This window comes from Populus alba, chromosome 13, assembly GCF_005239225.2.
Source record: "Populus alba chromosome 13, ASM523922v2, whole genome shotgun sequence".
Lineage (NCBI taxonomy): Eukaryota > Viridiplantae > Streptophyta > Magnoliopsida > Malpighiales > Salicaceae > Populus > Populus alba.
The window spans coordinates 1,278,228-1,294,268 of record NC_133296.1 but is presented as its reverse complement, the minus strand read 5'-3'; the positions used below and the strand labels follow the sequence as shown (position 1 = coordinate 1,294,268).

General features: G+C 31.3%; 2 protein-coding genes across 2 annotated transcripts; one reads left to right on the top strand and one right to left on the bottom strand.

Moving 5' to 3' along the window:
- Window positions 1-181: 181 nt before the first annotated feature.
- Window positions 182-3,550, bottom strand: LOC118060789 (uncharacterized). The gene is made up of 9 exons (XM_035074057.2): window positions 3,127-3,550; window positions 2,423-2,510; window positions 1,764-1,877; window positions 1,459-1,541; window positions 1,109-1,223; window positions 909-1,000; window positions 764-829; window positions 518-611; window positions 182-411 (listed from the first exon to the last, which is right to left on the bottom strand). The coding sequence occupies exons 1-9, from the start codon at window positions 3,384-3,386 to the stop codon at window positions 301-303; spliced, it is 1,023 nt and encodes a 340-aa protein (XP_034929948.1). The 5' UTR covers window positions 3,387-3,550; the 3' UTR covers window positions 182-300.
- A 1,397-nt stretch (window positions 3,551-4,947) lies between these two features.
- Window positions 4,948-9,461, top strand: LOC118060782 (kinesin-like protein KIN-14S). Its single transcript, XM_035074050.2, has 13 exons — window positions 4,948-5,089; window positions 5,183-5,272; window positions 5,405-5,437; window positions 5,808-5,926; window positions 6,116-6,212; window positions 6,296-6,559; window positions 6,650-6,929; window positions 7,236-7,397; window positions 7,576-7,791; window positions 7,897-7,934; window positions 8,024-8,187; window positions 8,283-8,396; window positions 8,558-9,461. Exons 1-13 carry the CDS (start codon window positions 5,083-5,085, stop codon window positions 9,308-9,310), a joined length of 2,337 nt encoding a protein of 778 aa, XP_034929941.1. The 5' UTR covers window positions 4,948-5,082; the 3' UTR covers window positions 9,311-9,461.
- The last annotated feature ends 6,580 nt before the right edge of the window (window positions 9,462-16,041 follow it).

The following is a 16,041-nucleotide window of genomic DNA, read 5'->3' as shown; positions in this document are numbered from 1 at the left end:
TGATTTGAGAATATGTTTTTTATGTTCAACGCGGCTGAAAACCAGTGTTTAAACGCATGAACTTGATGATCCTGCAAAGTGTGAGACCAAAGAAGGTTATCATAAAATTTTCAAGTGACAAGTAATGGTTGACATTGCCAATATTTCTTAATACTGGTAATAAAAAAAGGCTAAACTCAGGTTGAAGGGTGAAGAATTTTATATTAAACAATGTATAAATCCATGCTACAAATATTAGCAAGGGCACAAAACTTGGTTTCCGCATCCAAGCCTCCAAATTAATGCCCTCGTAACAGGAAACTACTTGGAAATTACTCTCATGAATCGGTTAAGTGAAGAGAAAATGCCTGCTGCCTTGCTGAATAAAGAAGGTCCCTGCTCAGATTTCTCTTCTGCATTTCCAAATATTATCTGCAGACGATAAATAAGTAATCAATATACATAATTTTTCATTAGAATCTTATTTTTCCCTGCTAATTCAATGCGGGGACTTCAAAACTTTCTGGTGGTAACTAACCTCGATTTCTTCCGAATCCGGACGTCTTACGAATTCTTGTGCAAGAAGATATCTGTTTGGCCTATCTTTATCATCATAAAAGACCTTCCACATCCTGGAAATGATTAGGGTGGAGAGAATGAGGAGTGCATGCAACTACCAGAGAGAATCAATACACCACAGGAAATATGGCTGAATATTGTATAGAGCTTAGACCACATGTGCCTAAAGGTGGTGGAAATGTTCTTAGTGGCAAGTGACTCTTACCCTGGATAACACCTAAAGACAGCACCGGCTGGCAGAGGTCTCATTGAATAAACTGTTGTGAATGTGCTGCAAAATAGATGATATACAGCGGATTACTGTCACATAATCACAGACTAATGCAATATTTTGTGAATAAAAAAATTACCTCAGAAAGTATCTCCTTAGATTCCGTACATTAATCCCAACTCCTACATCCTCACTGATGAGACGCGGGTTCCACATGATAATAGGCCTTGGCTAGCAGTATATGAGGAAGTACCATCAGATAAACTATCCTTCCTAGCTTGAGGTGTATGAACATGATGAAGAAAAGAAAGAAAGAAGAAGTATGTGTTAGTAACATGCCGGATCATCTGATAGATCAGATACAATTTTCTGCACTTTTTCCAACATCTGATAATCAGGAACAACCATAACAACAATGTCATCTTCGATCTGAACAGGCTTCCGGTCACCTAAGCTGTAAAACAGCAAGGCACAAAGTTTCAGACATAAATGCAAGAATATGAATCAATTCAAACAAGTGTACAACCTTTAAAAATGTACAGATTCTTATTTACAAGGAACGACTATGAAACTCTTTCACTGCAATTAATATGCAAGTCCGATGCAATAAAATGCTAGACTCAATTGGACAAGGTAGACTTTAGGAACTAAATACTCAAAGAGGATTTGATCAACATGGTGGAAACTACCTTGAAAACCCAAAAGCTGCATCTTTCCACAGGTATTTTAGAAGTGCAGCAGCACCGGCATCTGGAAAAATGGCTTTGATTCTCTGAGTATTGAATATTAGCAAGCAAGGTTCAGAATCAAGAACGTGGTGGCTAAAGATGTAAGTGGAAGAAGTCAGGCACCATTGGCCATCAATTTCCCTCTAGCAATTAATCATCCTTAGATTGCATTGTTTTCGTGATTAGTATAAATAAAGAATTTTGTTCATATACTGTGGCTTTAGGGAACATTTCATAATCAATAGTATTTTAAAGTAAAAATATACCTGGCTTCCTGTTTCTTCAATAAGTGTATCCAAAAAAATCCTTGACAGTTCCCAGAGCTCAGCCTGTGCACCTTCATCGTCTAGAAACTGAAGCTGAGGGATTAAGAGCTCGACCTGGAAAGAGTTAGAGGGTTAGAAAAAACTTGAAAGGTAAAAAAAGCAATTAAAATGGAGAAAATTAAGTGATTCAATTGCAATTAATGCAAAAAATTTCACCACCATTACAAAAGTTCAAGAATCTGATATCTTCCCTTTAAACTTGCAGGCAAAGTGAACTGAGCCATGTCCTATACTTGCTCAACCTGGACAGATTAAAAGCTAAATTTCTCGATTTGATTGAAAAGGTTGATTGATGTGAAGCTCAGTAATAGGAGGCAGTTCAGGATCTGCAAAAAGGTTTAAGACTGAAATACCTAGTTCCAGCAATGCAATAATGTTTCATACTCTCTCTTAACTCTTCTTAGACCTGGGTTTGGACAGATAAACCCTACCCAAGTGTTCCGTAGAACAAATTAAGGTTTTCGGTTTCTTGATTACACTTAACTAGACCTTAAGGATGGCACTATAAAAAAACTACACTGCAAAAAATCACAGAGTGATTCCAAACAGAGATGATCTCAACTTCAAAATATAAGATTACATTTCCCTATGTCACATACTATGGCTCTCATTCCTCCTGAAGACACAAACAAAGCACTAGCTTGGCTAGATTGCCGGACTGCACCCTCCAAGTCAGAAGGCAGGCAGCTGAAAAATGAAGAAAATAACATCACTCAGTATGCTTTCATTTCTCCAGAGTATATAAAGCATTACAAGTCAGCAAACATGAATGCTGAAAGATCTTAATACCACTGATCCACTTTACTTTTGCTTAACCAATACAGTATAACATAATGGACTAGAAATCCAAAGTAATTGCATGTAATTCATGCAGAAAACCTTCTCCTTCCCTACTCAATATCACCTAATCTGAACAATTTTCTTCTAGTGCTACAGGAAATCACATTTTTCTCTATAGATTGATACATACACAGATGGAAGAATTACTCTATGAACTGATAAGTCTTTGGAAAACACTAAATCAACTATAACCCAATCTGACTGATACAGATTTAAACTCAATATGAGATAGAACATGCATTGAAGTACTATTTTCAAGCTTATGACATGGAAATTCAACCAATTTTAACCACACTAAACTGCAGGCTTAAGCTGATAACCAAAGTCAATTGCTGGATCAACTGAGTGAAGTAAAGAAACAAAAGGGTATCGTTATAATTTTGTGTCTCTACATCAACTTAGAGGTAAAAGCAAAAGCAGCACAAAACAAGAAAAGTTGTATACCCAAAAGAAATTGAATTACCTGTCATCTTCTTCTTGAACAGTTTGTGCTTGTTCTTGTAACTCCATGGCCTCTTCAAGGTTATCTTGAGAAGCATCATCACCTTCGAATTTCTCAAACTTTGCCAAGATTCTTGATGAGTTTCTTGTACAAAGTGAAATCCCACTTAAGTTAGTGTGTGGAAAAGATAAGGTAAAGTGAGTGGTGGAGGTTGAGTTGTTTGGTATTATTGATGGTGCCATGTAGGAGTGGAAGGAACAGCTTGGGATTGAAGTAGCCATTGAAGCTAAGCTAACTACCAACTGCCAAGCTGCTTAGGACATGAATTTTTATCAGAATTTATGGGGGGCAATGGAGCTGCTATTTTTCTTTTCTTTGTTGCTAGTGAAGCAAGCTTTATGTGAATTAATTGGAGACAAAGCAGACACATGCACAAAAAAGAGAGAGGATAAATTCACCTTTGTTACTGAAAATTAAGTGTAAAGTACTTCTATTTAAGTAAATCATGTATTAAGGAACTAAAAATAAGTTTTTTCAAATTTCAGTAAGTTATTCTACAACCTCACTAGATAAAACTACCTTAATTTTAAAGGGTATAATTCAACTGATTAGATTCTAAATTTATTCTCTAAAAATTATCAGTTTAAGTTTTATAAATCTCAGGGCTACTAGAAATTTACATGATTATTAACTTTAAAAACTGTAAGATTAATCAAAATACACGTAAGCTGACTCAAATATCCATGTTAGTAAAAAAATAATTGATTTGAATTTTTTTCCTCTATGATAAATTTCTTTTTTTCTAACCAATCATTTCTCATTTATTGATGAATATAGGGTTTTTTTTTTATTTTTTTTATTTTTAGAGGACATACACTTTTTTTTTTCATGTTGTTAGTTGATCTAAATTTTCTCATTTTTCTTTAACAGTTTATTTTAATGTTGTTACAGTAATTGGGATATGATTAATTACTAGATCAGTTGACAATGAGAGAATATAAATTAGAAATGCCAAGTGAAATTATCTTGATTTTCTTTCAATTAATTGAAGTTTAATTTCACATACATTCTTAGACAAACTATTAAAATAACACTAAAATTCTCAAATCTCCCTTGTCAAAACTGAAAAAAAAAATCTATATATATAGATACATGACTAGTGTTTTTTTCATTAATTCAACTAATGAAATATTTTGAGACCATTTTTTCATAATAAAACTAAATCTCTATTCAATTAAGTTTTATACAAATCATATATTTACAAAAACATTTATCTCTTCTCCATGGTAAAAAATGCAGGATGAAAATCTATTTATTGCTAGATCACATGTCATAGTTATAAAATTTAAATTAAATTGACAAATTGACCTGAAACTTAATCAATTTGAGATTTAGATCAATTCAAATTAAATAAAAAAATTAATTTGGTATAATCCATACAAAAATCTAATTGATTTTTATAAAAAATAATCACAATTACATTGTTTTTATCATTTTAAAAAGTTTTAACTAGGAAAATATTGGATTTGATCATTAAAATATTTTTTTAGATTAATCTTTTGACCCGTGACCTTGCTTCGAGATCAAACTCTCTCTAGGGTTTTAAAATTATGTCGCATGGAATATAAATATTTTCATGATCTAAAGTAATGCATATTCATGAGGATTGGGAGTAATTTATATATATAACTAATGGGCCTTGACGTATTACCTTATCAGCAGAAGGCCCATCACACATAAGTAGGCCCAATAAATTCTCTTTGTTCAAGCCCAAAATATCTCTCTTTCAAATTAAATCAAGCGCTCCATTACATAGCCGTTAGAAAGCAATAAACAGCTCTCTCTCTCTCTCTCTTTAATCTAACGGCTATCAAATCTCACCCCCTCATTTCAAACTTCAAATTCCCAATTTTAAACCCTAAAAGTCTTTCACTTCTCTAATATTTCTTTCTCAATTTCAATTTCAAGGCCAACAAAATGACTGGTACTATCTCTTTCTCTGTCGATTGGCATCAATTCTTGATTATTTTTTTATGATTCTTGATTGATATAGATCGAAATTCTCAATTTCTCTCAGATCTGACGGTAGACATGATCGAAGAGATCTGTGATCGTATCCAAACTGTTCAAATTTCTGATTCCTACCCTTCTCTTTCTTCTACCACAGGTCAAGAAAATAGTTTTAGTTTCTGTAAATATGATTCATTAAAATTGAAATAAAACTAAGGTTTTTTTTTTTTGAATTATTAGAGATTATTTATTTAATTGCTGATTTTTTTATTTTTTATTTTTGCTTCAGAGGAAATCACAGGGACTGAAACTATCGAAGAAGGTTTGTGAATTTTCTGGTTTTCTTTGTTAATTTCATTTCAGCCCTTCAATTTTAAAGAAATTTTAAATTGAGTCATTTCTTTGACTTGCTTCTGTTTAAACCTAGAAATTGTAATTTACAATTGTTTGCTTTATTTGTTTTCGAATTCAATTGTGACTTCTGACTTCAATTGTTGATATCTTTCTAATTCTAGGGTTTCTAAAATGCCCAAATATTTTTTTGCTTTCTCATAAAATTTAATTACAAAAAAAGAAGTTAAAATTGAGTCAAATTCGGCAGTAGTACAGTAGACATTTTATATTCTTTCTTGAACATGTTTTGATTCAAGATCTTTTAATTTGAATGGTTTTTTTTTTAAATGAATTTTCAGGAGAAACTATTAATTCGGAGGAAGAGAACGAAAGTAGCAGAAACAGAGAAGTTTCTCCAACTCAAGGACCCACGCTGCCAATTTTGCAGAAAGTTATCCATTTGAGCAATAAAATCCAGGTACAACTTTTAAGCTCTATTGATGCTATAATAGTTGGAGGATAAGATGAATTAAGAACTTGGTTTTAGTAGAAATTAGTAAAGTTTTAAAATTCTTGACTTGAGCTCAAAAGAACCTACAAAAACATTGTTTTTGCCAGTAAATTAGGATTTTGCATCAAGTATGCTGATGGGGTTTTTTCACTGTAGAATTTGAAGAAAGAACATGCAAGTCTTTCTGATCAAGTAAAGACTGCTAAAGATTCAGTACCTGGTCCTGACATTTTAGACAGTCTTCAGAAATTCAGTGAGTATTGAATAGTGAATTGACTTTGGTTTCTTTTTTTCTTGTTTAATTTAAATATTTACTTGATGGAATATTGGTGACAGGTCATGAATATGAACTTTTAAAGAAGAAATATTTACAAGAGTTGTCTGAGAGGAAACGACTTTACAATGAGGTGATCGAGCTTAAAGGGAACATCAAAGTCTTCTGTAGATGTAGACCACTAAATCAAGTCGAAATTACAAATGGTTGTAACCATGTCGTTGAATTCGACTCCTCCCTTGATAATGAGCTGCAAATCATTTCCTCTGATTCTTCCAAGAAGCAATTTAAGTTCGACCATGTTTTTAGGCCTGAGGATAACCAAGGTGATCTATATATTGCTACTGTAGATAACTTGTTATCTGTTATTTGCATTATCGAAGCATCTAATAATCTCTTATCTTAATGATATGCAGAGGCTGTTTTTGCCCAAACTAAACCAATAGTCACTTCAGTGTTGGATGGCTACAATGTCTGCATATTTGCCTATGGGCAAACCGGTACTGGAAAGACGTTTACCATGGAGGGCAATCCAGAAAACAGGGGAGTCAACTACAGAACATTGGATGAGCTGTTCCGACTTTCCCAAGAAAGAAGCGGTGTTATGAGATATGAGCTGTTTGTTAGCATGTTGGAGGTTTACAATGAGAAGATAAAGGACCTCTTGGTTGAAAACTCCAACCAACCAACTAAAAAGTTAGTTTAGTTTTTTATTTGCTCTGTCAATCAAAATGTGTTCATTTTTGTCAAATTCTCTGGCTGCAAAAATTTTATACTGATAATTTGCTACAAGACGGATATATGATTTTACTTTACTTCTTGATGAGGGAAATTATAAATGTCATGCTAATTGCCAAGAAAAGTAGACTGGAAATTATTCATCGGCAGGATTTTCATTCGAGTTCTTTCTCTCTCTTTTTTTTGCAAAAGATAACCGATAATAAATTGTGTTAGACGAATCAAGTTTGTTGAATTTTTAGTTTTGTTTATGCACGCACAAAGGTTGGAGATAAAGCAAACAGCTGAAGGAACACAAGAAGTCCCAGGACTTGTGGAAGCTCAGGTGAATGGCACGGAGGATGTGTGGGAGCTGCTCAAGTCTGGAAGTCGTGCTAGATCTGTTGGATCAACCAGCGCTAATGAACTTAGCAGTCGTTCTCATTGGTAATAATGAACTTGCTGCTTTCTTCTTCTTTTTTAGTTTATTTCTTTGTCAAAACAATTGTTTTGTGAACATTGATTCTCGAAGTTGAAGATGGTTTTTTGGATTGATAAATCCCAACTATGCATGAATCAAGTCAATGGTTATGGTAATAATGCCCACAATATTGTTGCTTTGCAGTTTGCTGCGAGTAACAGTAAGAGGAGAGAATTTAATAGATGGGCAGAAGACAAGGAGTCACCTTTGGATGGTTGATTTGGCTGGTAGTGAGCGTGTGGGAAAGATTGATGTTGAAGGTGAAAGGTTGAAGGAATCACAATTCATTAATAAATCTCTTTCAGCACTTGGTGACGTTATCGCAGCTCTTGCATCCAAAACTGGTCACATTCCCTACAGGTGGATCTCATACACTCACTTGTAAACCTAGCAATCCAATTACTCCTGTAAACCTACTATCCAATTACCATTCTAATGAAAAGATTCATTCTCTTTGCTTATCAGGAACTCAAAGCTGACTCATATGCTACAGAGCTCTCTAGGTGAGCAAGTTTGGCATATTTTTTATGGTTACTGAACATTTTGTTACCTTTTTGTCAATGAAAGATGCCAAGTGAAATGTGAAACGCAGGAGGAGATTGCAAGACCTTGATGTTTGTCCAGATAAGTCCGAGCGCTGCTGACGTTGGAGAGACCATTTGTTCACTAAATTTTGCAAGTCGAGTGCGGGGAATTGAAAGCGGTCCTGCTCGCAAACAGGCTGATCTCTCTGAACTTTCCAAATACAAGCAAATGGTATGTATTCTTCTTGTGCTTTGATGAAATTTCTTTTATTCCAGTTTACTTCGTCTCGTTTCAGATTTTTCTTTTTTTCAACTACATGTAAGCAGGTAGAAAAATTAAAGCATGATGAAAAGGAAACAAAGAAGTTACAGGATAGCTTGCAATCATTGCAGTTGAGGCTTGCTGCTAGAGAACATATCTGCAGAACTCTCCAAGAAAAGGTAATGATGACCGAGGTTCCATTTTGCAGCTGCTTCTCATTTATTATTGTTATGGAACAAGTGGTAAATTACTTGAAACATTTTTTCTCTTGCTTTTATTGTTCCCTAATTGGCTTCTATATAATTTTTAGACTATGCAAGTAACTCTTTTCTCGCAACAGGTTCGAGACCTCGAAAATCAGTTGGGGGAGGAAAGAAAAATCAGAATAAAACAAGAAACAAGAGCTTTTGCAGCTGCTTCTCAGACTACGAAACAAGTAGTAGAGAAGAGCAAAACAGACAAAAAGCCACCTCTGGGTCCTTCAAAATTCAGGATGCCATTGCGAAGAATCACCAATTTCATGCCTCCGCCATCTCCCCTACAGAAACAGAAAACCACCATTACTAATTCTGCTGTATCTTCAATGCATGACAAAGAAAACAATTCAAGAACAACAATGTCAGGGACAAATACAAGAGGCCTTATGAAACCCAGGCGAATGTCCATTGCAATCAGACCTCCTCCTCCAATGTCAACACAGGTTTTCCAGCCAAAGAGACGTGTATCCATTGCTACCTTCCGTCCAGAGTCAACCTCAAACATAAGCACGCCACTTCAAACCTCTCGATATAAGAACGGGAATGTAGTTGGCAGGCAATCATTTGTCAGGGACCCCAAAAAGCCAAGGTATTCAAAGTTGTTTTCTCCATTGCCAGAGTTCAGGACTGCATCAGAGATTACACCTATGAGAAACAGTAGTAGATTCATGGGCAGTCCTCCAACACAGGCAGGTTCATGGAGGCCGAAGCACCCGACAGTAGTTGCACTGCAACGAAAATCTTTGGTATGGAGTCCGCTCAAGTTGAGGAACATGCAAAATGCCCGGAGACCATCTTTGTTGCCTTCTCGGCCATCAAATAATGAGGTGCAATGAACCTTTAGTCGTCTTCATTGTCGTGATAGATAGTAGGAGTATACTTTTTTTTCTTAATCGCTATCATCCATCTTCTCCTCTGGATTTTACTCGCAATTGTATGCTTCTTGCTTACTTTTTTTATAACTCGATGTTTAGTGACTTTTTTCTCCATCTTTCCCACATCAGAGATTGTCGTTTTTACAAGGATATGGAGAATACTTCATCAGATGAAATATGCATAGTGCTTGCACGTTGTTGCGAGCGAGTTTATAAGGTTTGTTTGAATTTTAATTAATTTTAAAAACTATAAAATCCTTGTTATTAATATTAATTTACAGTCAATGGGCCGTGCTGCGGGTAGATAACGTTATTTTCAGCAAAAATAAAATAAAAATACAAGTATTTCTGTGTTCTTTTTACAATAGTAACAAATTATAATAACAAATACTAAAAACTTTATGTTAAAAAAATTGACTGAATTGAAAAAACTAAAGAATAAATTTTTATCGAAATATATGATTTCAAAACATGCACAATAAACCCGACCCAGTTGTAGATAAATATGAATAACAAAACCTGGTTGTGCTTATCAAGATATATAATCTTATAACATAAATGATAGATCTCAAATCAAGGAGAATAGACCTAGTTGTATTTAATAATTTTATTTTTATAATCAATTTTTTTACTGAATCTAAATAATAAATAAAAAAATTAAAAAAAATGTAGGCGAGATTAAATTTTTTTCAAACACAAAATGTCCAGTCATCATTAATATGTTTCTTAAGAGAGAAAAATAATTATAAATTCAAAATATCACACATATTCAACGATATTTTTATAAAAAATAATTATTTTTTGGAGAAAATTTATATTGAATAAATGATAAAATAGTAGATATAAGAAAAGAAAAAAAAAAAAACTATAAGCCCACAAGCCTAAGCATATGGGCTTGATGCGTCTATACTAATTATTAAAGGATTGGGGTTTTTTTTTCTAATCCAGCAAGGGTTTTTTCTTCTTCTTAATGAACTTTTTCATGAAATGATTATGTTGGATGTATTTGCGAGGTGCTATTTATGACCAATTGTTTCTTTCTGCAAATCACATGAAAAGTTTTACTTAAATATGCTGCTAAATATTTATATGCATGACTCATGTAATCTATTTGTGTGTAGACATTTTCAAGTGAAAATAAAAATAAAAAGTAGCATAAATACCCCTAAAAAATAAAATTGAACTGTGGTAGAGATTAGATTATATTTTTGGCTTTTTTTAGGAGCAGTAATGATAATTAAAAAAAAAGAAGTTATATTACATTTCAAAAGTTGTTTTTATAGAATATGAATGAAAATAAAAATATTTTATTGCATATTAAAATTATTTTATTTTATTGCTTCATTAAAATTGAGGCTTATCCAAACAACTATAAAGGGTGAAATATTTATTTTAATATTTTAATGTTTCCAATTAATGTCTGGTAAATTTTTTCATTATGAAATAATAAACATATTTATTTCATTGCTTGTTTTCTAATTTAAGAAAAACAACTCTAAGTATGTTATTTTCTCTCTAAAATCTTTCTCGAACTAGTTTTGTTTCATTAGTTTAATGTGTATTTATATGACATGCATTGTATATCATGCTTATTAAACCCAACTTTGGGTATATAAAAAATAAACTTAGAGCTAATTTAATTTACTTAAGGTTAATTCTTGTTAATCAGTTAGTTAAAGTATTATTTAATTTTTTTTTTTAAATCAAAATAATATTGTTTTAAATTTTAAAAAAAATAAAATAATATTATTTTAATTGACTCATATTAAATATTCAATAATTTTAATTACTCTAATTAAACAACTCAACTCATAACTTAAATCTTAAGCCATGTCATGTGTCAAGCCATGTTTTAATCTATGTTGCAGAGTGTAGGTTTGCATAAAGAAAACCAAAAGAGTAACGCAACAAACATCCCATTATCCGTAGATTGCTGCATGTTTGGCAAAAATATCTAGCTGGATCAATTTTTTCACTCAATAAATAAATAAGAGTATATAAGACTCAACCCAAACAAAAAAAGAAATTCAGACAATTACATGCAAAATTAAATTATTATGAAGGCCAAGGAGTAGTAACGGTACATCATTCTGTTCTTCTTCTTCTTCTTTTCATCATTGCTAAGCCTTTTTAATCAAATGCACTAGCATATATATATATGACTGAGAGGACTCAATTGAAAAATTTTATGGGACTTTGAGGATCCAATTGATATTAGTAACAAATATTTGAAGACTTGAGCCCCTATTTGACATTGCATTTCAAACAAGGATTGGGCAAAATTTGAAAAAAAAAAAATATTTTTTTTTATGTTTTTTTAATCATTTTAAAACAAATATTTGGGAATTTAGCTTGTTTTACATTGAGTTTTCAACAAGGGTTGGGTAAAATTTGAATTTTTTTTCTTAAATTAATTTTTTTTTATATGTTTTTTGAATTATTTTAATATGATGATATAAAATTATTTTTTAAAAATAAAAAAAAATTATTTTAATACATTTTCAAAGAAAAATTAATATTTTAAAAATCAATTATTATTATATTTCCAAACACTCAAATATTCTGTATAATCATTGGTGAAGGGTAAATAGAGATAACATGGTTAATTTCATGAGTGAAGCAATAGAAATTCTTCTTTCACATCTTATGCATGCATCACATGGATTATATTGGGAAAAGACATTGAAGCACAACTACCATTAACCTCCATCATATATGTGGAATTAAATTCATACATTATCAGGCAAAGTGATTCTCAACAAACAAGTTTAAGATTAAGAATATGAAAAATCCTCAACCTAACCAAATTCAACACCATAAACTTGGTGGGGAACTAAGATTTTTGTTCACAAAAGCACTGGATAGTGATGACGTGTTGGGGTTAACTCTAATTGGGGATTCAAACAGCTACTTACAAGGTCTACCGAAGCCATTGCTAGATGAAATAACCACATGAGGGCTAGGGCTTGACATAGAAGTTTGCACACCAAATATGACACATTGCTTGACAATTTACCATGAAAGGGCAAGCAATAGCTCCAAATTGAAGAAAACAAATAATTGGGTCGATCTTCTTACTAAAAGCAGGATCAAAATTGGTGAAAAAATTGCTTGTTGGGCACTATACAATGTTGAACAAGGTCCAAATGGTATTTTAAGGTTGCTAATTGAAAAGGTAAGTGCTATTTTTTTATAATCAAATTAACTTTGAAAATTATATTAATCAATTTTACGGTATTGAGATTGCAATCAAAGTGTTTTTACAACTAAATTGTGGATTTTTTGTTTTTGAAATAGGTTTCCACTTAAAAGGATGGTGCTTGTTTAATAAGGAATGGTTAGGGTGGGAGATTGAAGGAGGTGGGGCTACCATGTTGAAAGTTACTTTATATAAATAAAAAGCATTTTAGGCTACAATAAAGACTAAAAAGTACTTTTTTGTATTTTTTTTGTTGCAATAAAAAACCCATTTATTTATTTATTTATTCACTTTTTAAATTCAATTGGACATAGAATTGGCTATTCTAACTAAAATTTGCTTAAATATATTTACAATTCAATTTTTTACTTTCATTTGATAACCCTTTTAAATATATTCAAAATATAGTCCTGACTTAATTGATTTATCTAGTAAATTTATTAATTTGGATCTAGTTTTAATTTAAATTATTATTTATATTGATCTAGATAACTCAATGAGCTAACCGTGAGATCAATTTTCACTTAATTAAAAAAAAAAACCAGATTACACTCATAGTCAAATTTAGATGTTCGAATGGCAAATATGAAACAAATACCTTTGAAAAAGCAAGCCACGTGCCTGTAGTTTTGCGTAATTATAAACGACATGTCTTCAGAGAAGCACAAATTGAATTCCACTCTTTACTTCTTTTTTTTTTTTTTTTTTTAAATAAAGAAAAAATACATCTGTCTAAACAAGATTTTAATTGTGAAAACTAATGTCAGAGAAATTGAATGCCAGCCACTTGAAAAAATCGGACCATGCTGAAAGTTACTTTTTAATAAATGAAAAGCCTTCTAGTTTATAATAATATTTGAAAACATGGTTGTATTTTTTAAAAATATAAATTTTTTATTAAAAATTAATTTTTTTTGTATGTTTTAAATTGTTTTAATGCACTGATTTCAAAATTAATTTTTAAAAATAAAAAAATTATTTTATATATTTTGACATAAAAAATATTTTAAAATACAATTAAAACCACACTTCTAAATTAACCCCGCAATTAAAAATACTTTTTTGTACTTTGCTTTTTCAATAATAAAAGACACATCTTAATTACGATGCAAATTTTATTTATTTATTTATTAACTTTTTAAATTCATTATTTGGACATAGTCCTGACTAAAATTTGCTTAAATATAAACAATTCAATTTTTCACTTTCATTTGATAACTCTTTTACATGTACTTTATTAAATATAATCCGACTCAATTATTCTATCCAATAAATTTTAAATTTAAGTTTTATAATTAAAAAAAAAAACATCTTCTTTTCCAGTGAAGCTATGATTGCACATTATTGGCTTTCATTTCTTCATTATTCATACACGAGTCATGAAATTAATTTGCAAGCGAGTTTATAAAATCTGTTTGCATTTTAATTTAATTTTAAAAACTATAAAATCCTTGTTGTTTAGATCCTTTCTTCTTTTTCTTAATACTAATTTTCATTCAGTGGACCGTGCTGCGGGTAAATAAAGTTTTTTTCAACAAAAAAAAGAAAGGAATATATATGTATTTCTATGTTTTGTTTTCACACTAGTAACAGATTATAATAACAAATTAATCAAAAACCTTCATGTATATATTTAAATAAATAAATCAAGAATCATATATGATAATAAACATAAAAAAAATCATTAATGATAATTAAATATTAAATTAAAAAACTTAGAAATGAGTGTTTATTAAGATATATAATTTCAGAACATGCACAATAAACCTGGTTATGGATTTCATAACATGGATAATAAACATGATTGCATTTAATAATTTTATCTTTTACAATCACTTTTTTATTGAATCTGGTAATAAATAAAAAGACTAAAAAAAATGGGTGAGATTATTTTTTTTTCAAACAAAAAGAAATGTTCAATTATCGTTAATATGTTTTTTAAGAGAAAAAATAATTATAAATTCAAAATATCACACATATCACACATTTATAGTTCATGATTTATTTTATTTGATGTATATCAATGTATACTTATAATTTTTTTATATATAAAAACACATTAAAAAAACCTATATATATATATATATAAATTTTTTTTGTTAATTAAAAAAAATATCCAACCAGCGAAGGTCCAAATAGCTAATAATAAACTAAACGAAAACATTGTTTTACCGTTAATCTCATTGCGATGCTAGTGAAGTCAGTGTCATTATGGATCTGTAAACAGTGCTTCTTCTTCTTCTTTTTTCATCAGTGAAGAATCTGAGCTGCTAGCAAAGTCAGTAGCTGTCAATAGAATTCACATGATTAGGTTACGGGGAAGCAAACATTTCATGCATGTATCATGCATTATGCTAGGCCAACTCTTTCACGCATAATCCCTCTCAAGATTCATTAATTACCCATGGCCTTAATGTTAAATTTATCGATGAAAGGGTAAGAGACATAAACAGCCAAGAACATGGAACTGCGACCACTTCCAGTTGACGAGGAACTGAAACATTTATTCACAAAAACTTTGGTCCCAGATGATATGGTGGACTTAACTCTTGTCGGAGATTCGTATGCTTACTTAACTAGCCTGCCAACACCAGCCTGCGATGAAATGGCTACAAAGGGATTGCAAGTGAGGATGCATCCTCCTAGTCAAAGAATGGTGACAGTTTACTATGAAAGCAGAGACAAGAGCTTCAGATTGCTGAGAAATGACTGGGCCGCCATTGTTAAGGAGAGTGGTTTTGAAGCTGGTGACAAGATTGCTTGCTGGGCATGCTGCCATGGCCTTGGCGGCGACTTCAGTTTACTAATCGAAAAGGTAAGAAAAACACGTAATTCTTGCAATCAAGTTGGTTTTATGGCCCCTTTCGTCACTTTTGCTGCAATCACACAGTTTTTTTTTTTGAATTAGCATCTATACTTGTTAATTAACAATGTGCATGGCTTTTGTCTGAAAACAGGTTACTAGTGACATTGAATGTGGATGATGATCGGGGGTGAGGATGACAGGGAGTCGTGAGTTGTTGATGATATTCTAAGAAAAATAAATGCTACGAGTTTAATGTCAACTTGTAATAAAGATATGGGTTACTACTGTGCTGTCGTTTTCCTTCTTGGTTTGAGAAATAAAACGCCTTTGGGGTAAAAGCTATTACTAGTTATCGGACTTGTTCTTGCTATCCTTGCATAATTTTTTATTTTTTAATTATCAGTATCACTATATTAAAATTATAAAAATAATTTAAAAATAATTAATTTAATATATTTTCAAGTAAAACATAATTTAAAATATATTTTAAAAAATAAAAAGTACATCAATATAAAATAAATGAATAAATTATTTTACCTTAACCTTGATCGTGTAATTAATATAAGGGCTTGTTTAGGAATATTGTAGCGGTTATTTTTTAAAGTGTTTTTTGTACTGAAATATATTAAAATGATATATTTTTTATTTTTTAAATATTAATTTTGAGATCAGTCTATCAAAATAATC